The 8,890-nt window shown below is 49.7% G+C and overlaps 3 protein-coding genes across 3 annotated transcripts; all 3 read right to left on the reverse strand.

The window, feature by feature from the left end:
* Positions 1 to 380: 380 nt before the first annotated feature.
* ATEG_08900 (uncharacterized protein) lies at positions 381 to 1,316 on the reverse strand (the record flags this gene model as incomplete). Its single annotated transcript, XM_001217485.1, has 2 exons — positions 381 to 541; positions 593 to 1,316. The coding sequence occupies 2 exons, from the start codon at positions 1,314 to 1,316 to the stop codon at positions 381 to 383; spliced, it is 885 nt and encodes a 294-aa protein (XP_001217486.1).
* Positions 1,317 to 3,229: 1,913 nt separating this feature from the next.
* ATEG_08901 (cytochrome P450) lies at positions 3,230 to 5,151 on the reverse strand (the record flags this gene model as incomplete). The annotated part of the gene is made up of 4 exons (XM_001217486.1): positions 3,230 to 3,344; positions 3,398 to 4,330; positions 4,393 to 4,919; positions 5,002 to 5,151. The coding sequence occupies 4 exons, from the start codon at positions 5,149 to 5,151 to the stop codon at positions 3,230 to 3,232; spliced, it is 1,725 nt and encodes a 574-aa protein (XP_001217487.1).
* Positions 5,152 to 7,313: 2,162 nt separating this feature from the next.
* ATEG_08902 (uncharacterized protein) lies at positions 7,314 to 8,843 on the reverse strand (the record flags this gene model as incomplete). The annotated part of the gene is made up of 4 exons (XM_001217487.1): positions 7,314 to 7,498; positions 7,571 to 7,647; positions 7,854 to 8,323; positions 8,382 to 8,843. 4 exons carry the CDS (start codon positions 8,841 to 8,843, stop codon positions 7,314 to 7,316), a joined length of 1,194 nt encoding a protein of 397 aa, XP_001217488.1.
* Between the last annotated feature and the right edge of the window lie 47 nt (positions 8,844 to 8,890).

An 8,890-nucleotide genomic window follows, 5' to 3' on the forward strand; every position in this document is an offset into this window, starting at 1 on the left:
TCAGCTCCAGTTACGCCGTTGTTCACAACGTCTAGGACTTAACTTTAGTCATTACTTTCGTTACACCCACTACTGCAGATGTTGCACGAGGAAAGACTCTCCCCTTTCGCACTTCAGCCTTTGCGTCTGGCCTCGAATATTCTCAAGCCCTAAGTTGAAGCAGGCTGTCTTATTGTAGTCGCCTGAGATTCTGGGAGAAGATTATATTATTGAGTGTAAAGATCTTCATCTGCTTGGGTAACATTATAGTAAGGCGCTGACGGATTCCCCAATACTTATCTTCAATTCCCTGTAATCTTCACAACTTTTTGGGCAGCAGCTTCGAAATCGGTCTCCAGCAGTACGTTCTCGAACCCCGACGTTTGAATCTAGCAGTCGTATTAGCGATTGGCAGTAGAAAATGGAAAGTATGTACTTCCCAAATGAGAGCCCTCTTCGCAGTTTGTCCCTTGAAGGCGGACCACGACCGGAAACCTGAACCCCCCCGTGGCCGCATAAGCAGCAAGAATCGACTCGGCCACCATATCACAGCGAACGATTCCTGGTAACAAGCCTTATTAGCTATGAGAATTACACGTGCACAGGTACTCACCGCCGTATATGTTTACGAGGAGGGCCTTGATGCGTGCATCGCCCTGCAGAATCGAAAATGCCTTTGACAATGTCTCCCTTGTTGCACCCCCACCAATGTCCAAGAAGTTTGCACATTTGCCGCCGTACAAAGTCACCAAGTCATTTGTCGCCATGGCCAAACCAGCCCCATTAACAATAACACCAATATTGCCATCGAGACGGACATAGGAAAGACCCAGCTGCGAAGCTTCATATTCATCCTTCTCCTCCGGGGGATGTTCTTCGAGGCAAAACAAGTCGTGTTGTCGAAATCTGGCCGAATCGTCAAAGTTCATTTTTGCATCCAGACAAATAAACGATCCCTCTGTCGTGCGCGCAAGAGGATTCAGCTCAAGGAGAATGGCATCTTTTTCCCGAAACAGCCGTACTAGTTGATGCAGGATGTGCGAGATCGCCCCTATTTCGGCATCGGAAAATCCAAACTGGGCCTCGATGTAGGCTATGATCTCATGGGTGATGCCAGTAGAGAAATGGAACCGGAACCGCTGGAGTTGATTTACGTTTGACTCGACGTTGACCCCTCCTTCATCAGACATCAAGAGCACCGGCGTGGCCTTTTCACGATCGAAAGTGACGGCCAGGTAGTATTCCTTCGCAATATCAACGGCTCTGTAGATGTATAGCTGCTCAACCGGAAGGCCGCTGGGGGGAGTCTGATTCGTCACGAGGCGATGACCAAGCATCTTGGAGGCAGTTTCAAATGCCTCGTCCGGCCTGGAACGCTTTGTCAGAGCTGGTAAATTCTTGTTGTTGTCGCAAGGACCCACGAGTTGATGATGCGAACGCCCCCTTTCCCATCGCTGTCGAACTTTCCCTTTCCGCGCCCGCCGGCGAGGATTTGGGCTTTCAGAACTGACGGCGCACCTGATACGGCTTGAGCATTCAAGGGCTGTACAGGGATTCCATCAATCTTAAAACAAACCTATATTGTATACAACATCCCACGCTGCCGCGGGGCTCCCGACTAGAGACCCCTTAGGAACAGGAATGTCATACTGATCCACGTAAGTCTCAATATTTTCGTAATACCGCTTAGACGGCCTTTCGTACACTGTTAAGAAGGTGGTGTGAGTGGTGTTCTAGGAGACTCAAGTAGCGCACGTGTCTCCTAAATATCCCACCGCGCTGCTACTCAGACATTAGCTTCCCGAGCATGCCATGCCGGGATCAGAAAATTATCATGCCTCTCGTAAGGGAGATAAAAGTGACTTCCAACGCAACATCTGATGCTGGTGTAGTTGTCGGTCAATAACTAATTGGTATTTTATGGAGAGTTGGGGGGAGGCGATGGTTGCTGCGATGATAATAAGGGAGAAAGAAATAGACTTCTCAAATGACATCAGCGGATGGCAGCGGGATGGGTTTCCTCTTCTTCCCCAGTCACGAGAGCTTAAACCTCCGCACTCTGCGGGCACACGCATCTATTCTGGATTAGAGAATACCATAGTAATCATAAATTTGAATGGGGAAGGGAGGTGAAGTCACCAGAAGAGCCTTACACATAGGTGGTAGGAGCTATCTACTTAGAAAAGATGTCGCAGCTTACAATATCCTAAATATCTCAGAAACATTATTGCAGATAGAAGAAAGCTATCGGCTATTATGGTTGCACGCTAGTAGAGACATGGTCGGACCTAGGAGATGAAGTTTTTAGATATGCTCCAGATTGCATGGGAACCTTGAACCGCGACAGGAAGGTCTCTTACGACCACCAGGACCATTCACCTCCGTCTCATGACGGCGTCGCCGAGTTCATAAAGACGTGTTTGATACCACACCAGCACTGATCCCCGCGTGCTGGAATTAGAATAACTGGAGCATTGCCTATAGCGCACTCTTGCAGATACCTACCGGCGCCGAGGTAGCGTATTCAGGCCGTCCGGCACTTCAGCACAAATGACGACCCTCAAGCCACCTAATTCTGAAGTGACAGTTTGATAGTGTACTTCAAGTACTTGAGGCAATCCCAGGATGTAGGCCTCGAGTCGATCATATATCTTTCTTCAGGATGGGCGGTCCGTGGAAGTGCTTCCGACCATAGCAGACGTACAATATCACGCCGATGCTTGCAAAGCCCGCGAACACTACGCTGGCATAGTTCATGGACGACCCGTTCACCGGCAATGCCACCGGCATGGGAAACGCGTCGATCGACAAGGCTATTTATACAATGCAGATCATACTGATGAGCAAACCAAATCCCCCCAGGGAGAAAGGAGTGTGCCACGGCGCGACGAGCTCGGAATGCGCTCACAAACTCTGGAAGGCCGTACGAAGTGGAAAGGCGGATGGTACACATTCCCGTAAACGAGTTGAAGGCAGCCGGCGAGCGAAAATAGATACAGGCGAGGAGGGCATTTACCATGGTAGTGAAGATGAGTGCCCATACAGGAATATCCAGTCGCTTATTGACGTGGCTCCAGATGGGGTGGGCCGGGATAGGCTCGTCTCAGGCAAAGGCGTAGGTGCAACGGGATACTGCAGTGACTGCGCCTACACCAGGGAGGATGAGTAGGACCGGTCGCGGATAGGTCGAGTAGAAACCACCATCATATTAGTTTATCAATGCTATCCACTGTTCCTAATAGTCTCCTGTTCACCCCCGAACCCTTACATGAACAGGCATGCCATCCTTCACATGAGGCGGCGAGTCTCCTCCAACCTGATAACAACGATCCCCCCAGACCATATTCTGCGGGCCCTTGAAGTTCCTACAAAGAATCAGCAGCCGCTCTTTAAACCACCAAAAATGCATCCAACTCACCTTTTAGAATCCCACTCGTCCCACGCACACTCAATATCAAAGCGCCTCACTACCAGAGCCATGACAAGCTTGATCTCCACCATAGCCAAGTGCTGCCCAATACACCCTCTCGGTCCGAGCTCAAAAAACCGCCACGCGTTCTTCGGCGGATGTAGCGGGTCATTTTCGTCCGTCACTAGAAACCGTTCGGGAATGAACTTGTTCGGCCGCGGCCACACGTCCGGACTCCGGTGGATCGCAAAGTTCCCGTCCCAGACTACGAACCCATCCGTCGGCATCTGCTTGCCCTCGCACTCGGGGCCGGAACCAGGCGGGCCTGTGAGGAAGAAGCCCGGCTCACCGCGGCGCATGGTGCCGACATTGGTGTGCACTCTTGTGGACTCCTTCAACACGGCGTTCGTGTATGTGAGGGCATTGAGAAGCTGCGGGTTTGCGCGCAGGGCAGCGGCAGCCTGGCTTGGGTCTGGGCCCAGGATGGCGTCGTGCTCAGCGCGGAGCTTTGAGAGGATGTCCGGGTGTTGCTCGAGAAGGCGGAATAGCCAGCAGATGGTTGATGCGGTGGTGTCGTGGCCGGCGAAGAGGAAGGTGGTGATTTGTCCAATGGCGGTCTCGAGGAAATCCGTGTTGGTGGACAGGTCGCCCGCTGCTCCGTTTGTGCCTTTCTCCTCGTCCATGGCTTTAACGAGGAGATCGATCAAGGTCTTGTTGGTGACCTGGCTGTTCTTCTGGATTTCGTTTATGCGTTCTGTCAGGAACGGGCTGAGGGAGTTGAACAGCGTCCGGTAGTTGAGCCACAGCTTGAAGTGTCGCCAAGGGCTGATGTAGGACAAGAAATTGAAGATGTTGACGTAGAAATACATTCTTGATATTGTGTCGAGGAGGGCGACGGTAATTGGCGATCTCGGGCCAGTCTGTTGGTGGAAGCGTTTATTCCTGTACCAGATAAGCTGGTGTCTGGGACAATTTCAGGCTGTTTTCCAGACGGCCATACTCACAAGAAGAACCGCAGAATGACATCCATAGCCAGATTAGTGGTGGCATTCTCGAGGGGAAAGACTTCACCCCAGGCACCATCATTACCCGCACGTGCTTCCAGTACACCAACAAACACCTCAACCTCTTCCAGGATATCGGAGATCCGGCTGGTAATATTCTGGATGGAAAAGCCAGGGTTGAGTCTCTTGCGCCAGACCTTCCACTCTGCCCCTTCCATCGAGGAGACGTCGCGGTTGCGGGTCAACGGGTACAGCGTGCGCTTTTGCTGGTATGCCTTGGGTAAGGAATAGTCCTGCGTGCACTGAGCCGATGTGTCGGGATTGATAGAGATTAACATCGGCGGCGCGAAGGGCCAAAGATCAATGTACAACACAGGGGGGCATTTGGAGCAACCGGGAAAGAGCTCCTTCCAGTTTTCCTGGATTAGGACCATCATGTAATCGCCGTGCGCATCGGATGGGATACGAGACATGAGCTTCCCGATTACTTCGAGATGGCCGAAGATCATGGAGTGAGGCATGAGGGGCTGTAGATGTTTAGTAAATGCTTCGAGTAGATTACTGCGTTTGGTGTGGGACGCTGTAGTTCCTAAGAATGAATATACTTACAATGCCCTGCTTCTTGAGCGATTGAAACATACTCCGCACCTGATAGCCCCGATACAGCCCGTAGGCACTCGCAGTTACGAGCAGAGCGGTGACACTCTGGAGAAGCAAGTACGAAGAATCATGGTTCTGGAAGTTGGATAAGAGCCCCATACTGCGCAGAGGTACTATACCGGGGGATACGAGCTCACTGGCAGTTGTAGGAGATGCAGAAAGCCTGCTTACAAGAACACTTGAAATAAGGCTGATGATTGAAGACTCTTGGAGAGTGGGAGTTGATGCCGAACAGCTCCCTACATTATTCTGCCACCGCCCTGGGCATCTTCCTGGAATAGGAACAGCATGTCACCTGATTTTGTGGAGCCCTACATTTGCTCTACTCCGTATATAATTCTGTCTTTTGTTGTTTCTAGCACATACAATCATAGGGTGTGGAGAACGGGAATTCCCGTCCGCTCAGCCGTATTCAAGCCGCATTGGGACCGGACAGTCAATTCTCACAAAGCCTAGGCTTTAATTTTAAAACTAAGACGTAGGCTAGATGCAGTGATAGAGTATATAACTGCCTGCTTGTCAACAGTATTAAGAGGAGCCCTTACTATAGCTTACACATCTAGGTCACTAAAGCCATATTTGAGGCGCCATAACTTGCTGAACTAAACAGATACACCCCAACGAGCTAATCTTTGAAGTGATCAGTTAGACGCTCGACTATTTCCTGAAGGTAGGCTTCCACGTCTTCTGGCAGGTTCTTCCCCATTATGTTTCTATTCGGTTGGTCGTTGTCAGACCTGTAATATAGTTGCGCACAGACAACGCTTGGACGTTCCTAGGCCTTCTTTAATATAAAAAGGCGAGAGAATCTGGAGGAGTAGTAGGTAATATGACTTCGCTAGCGTGTGTGAAATTAAGTTGATTTGCATTTGACAAAAGCTTATAACAAAATCTAAGGTCAAGATACATGTGCGCGATTCCGGGTTGTCTACCTAAGTCATTAACTTCGGCTGGAATTGGCACCGCAGCACCGCAGGGCGGTCATAATTTGCCCGGGAGCATGTGTCCTCGCTGAACTTTTCATATGCAGATGCCCATGGCTCCGTTTGGCAAGCAAGTTGTTCCGGATGCGTTCGAGGTCTTCTTGGGTATGCCAGAGACCAGGGTGGACGAATTCTCCAGGATGACGTTTGCAATATTTGGATGTTTCGACGTTGACCATGTTGTTAACCCGAGGGATGGACCGGATGGTTCCTGGGACATCGCCCACGGTTGCGCTCGCTTGAAGGGCAACGATGCGGAGGCAGGACAGACAGGTGTTGGTTTGCTAAGCTTTATCTCTTCGCTCCTAACGGTGTGAGAATAGTTTCGATGCTGTGAGCATTGAATGGGCTGGGTACGTGGGTGAATGGCGCTATGCAGTGTAGTCCTTGCTTGTACAGTTGCAATAGTTCGTGTGCTCTGAAATCAGTCGTTAGTTGGCCAGTAGAAGGAAGCAAGGTGCAGCGTAAGGAATGTTCTGCCCGCTCCTTGCTGGCGCTGCTGGCCATGTCCTCCTTACTTCCACAAACTTGGCTTGAAACGTGTCTCGTATTGCAACAGTCCGATTCTGCATTTTTCAAGCCTGATGGCTTTCAATGCCGAACTTAGCATTAGTCGGCCATAGTCAACTAACTTATTTCACAAGCGAGCACTGAGCAAAGTAAATAGATGGTATACCAGATATCAGAGGAAAAATCGGTTCAATTTTAATTCAAGTCGAGAAAGTAGCTGTTTTCCTATACATTAGCCGAATTCAATGCCTCTTCCTTGGATTGGTTCGGATATATATACCCGACATTTTACTACAAGGGGTCAGTCAAACTGTGGGTAATTGCTCCGCAACGGAGTTGCAGACTTTCTGCGAGGAACTATAGTTAATCAGTTATGTATCGTCCCTACATTTTAATTACTATACCTAGTTAGTCAAAATTGCAGGCTGAATAGAAAGACTGATTCAGCCAGCGTCGTTATTCGGCTATCTAGAGCTCATCAGCATGGCAGCAAGGTAATGACCATATCTATAAGGACCCGATGGAAATTGATCATAGAGAGATCGCAAATATTTACAGAATCTAGACTCTTATTCATTTATTAAATGACCGATACCGTTGTACGCATGAAAAAAGCCGGAATACCCATTTTGTTGACTCCGATGATGTTGGAAGAAGAGCTTCAAGGTCAGCAAGGGGCGTTTAAGCTTGTAGAGCCAAGTGGGCGCGACCGGCCAAACATGTTTGCCTCCAAACTCGACACGCTTTGGTCCTGAACAACCCGCAATTTTAGACTGATCCCGGAGATTTGATGAAGCACCGCTTTCCTTTCGGTGCCATCAAAAAGTATATTACTTGCTCCATATCCGCATCAGTGGTCTTCTCGTCGAATACTTCTGCATGAGGGAATGTGCGGAAGAAATAACAAGTTGCTAGACGGATCTCGCGTAGGGCCAGGTGTAGCCCGATGCAGACTAGTGCGTCGATTAGTGAGACCATGTAAAGAAGAATGGAAGATGCGCCTCAGGCCGCTCAGCTGAACTTACTGCGAGAACCTCCGCCAAATGGCATAAACGCATCTTTCATTAGCTTTGTCGCGTTTTCCCAGCGAGATGGGTTAAAACTAAGCAAAGTCAGAGTCTGACCAAGAGCAATACAGCTTGTAAAGGGACGTGGTCTTGCCTATCAGGGTCTGGAAATATCGTTGGATCCCGGTGGAGAGAGTAAGCCTGTGTGCTGACAGTGACCCCTGCTGGGACAAAGTGCCCAGCAAGCACTCTACCTCCAGATGGCACCACCCGTAGTAGTCCAGATGGCGCTGCAGCATACAAACGAAGGGTCTCGTTGATGACTTGGCCTAAGAAGGACAGTCGGCGAGTATCTTGGTCATTGAAGCCATCAGGAAGAGAGTTCACCTCTTCCAGCAACGCCTGCTTTATACGGGGACTACGGCAAACAGCCCACACAAGGTATGTCAGAGAAGTAGCAGTGGTATCGCTTCCCGCGATGATATAGCTGAGAGCGTCGTCTCTAACTTCGGCGTCGGTCAGTCCGTCCTCGGTAGCCTTGTAGATCCTGGTAAAAAGTGACACCTTTGGGTTTTCTGCATTGGTGACAAGGTGATTCTTGTAGCGTGCAAGGGCTTCATCCGCGTACTGCACCATTCGGCGGCCGCCAGATACCACATTTGGAATGAAAGGGAGAGGAAAGATACTCGCAAGGTTTACGAGACAAGGGAATGTTGTATTCAAGGCTTCCATCGTACCGACGGCTTTGAGATCAGTGATGAATGGACTTTCCTGTACCGTTGTCAGACGCGCCGATTTTTTTTTTTTTTTTTTAGTAAATTGACCTTACCATTCCAATCTCTAGTAAGCCAAGTGATTCCCCAAAGCTCAGCTCACCGATAATGTCGCTTGCCATGAGGATCCACCACTTGTAAATATCGACAACACCTGTTCGCTCTATATCACCTTTCATACGTTGAATGGTAAACTGGATCTTGGAATTGACCAAAGGTTCGACACCGCGGAGAGAGGTATCTGACATCGGCATAGAAAGAAGACGCCGGTGGCGCCCATGAAATTGTGGATCGATGGTGTTGAACAGGTTTTCAACTCCCTTAGCTGTGAGGGTCAGATACCACGGCGATTTCAGGAACTGCCCTCCCACTCGATGGATCTCTCGGGATGCACTGATATCCGACACTGAGACCTCACCAGGACTTAAACGGACGATAGGGCATATAGTGAGAAACGTCGTGTCAACTGAAGTAGCCCGGGTAAATAAAACACAGGGGGAATAGCTATCTCGTACCATATGCAGATGTAGAAAATGCACATACTTGGCCCTCCTCCCAGCTAGCC

The sequence above is a fragment of the Aspergillus terreus genome, genomic scaffold (assembly GCF_000149615.1).
Source record: "Aspergillus terreus NIH2624 scaffold_13 genomic scaffold, whole genome shotgun sequence".
NCBI lineage: Eukaryota > Fungi > Ascomycota > Eurotiomycetes > Eurotiales > Aspergillaceae > Aspergillus > Aspergillus terreus.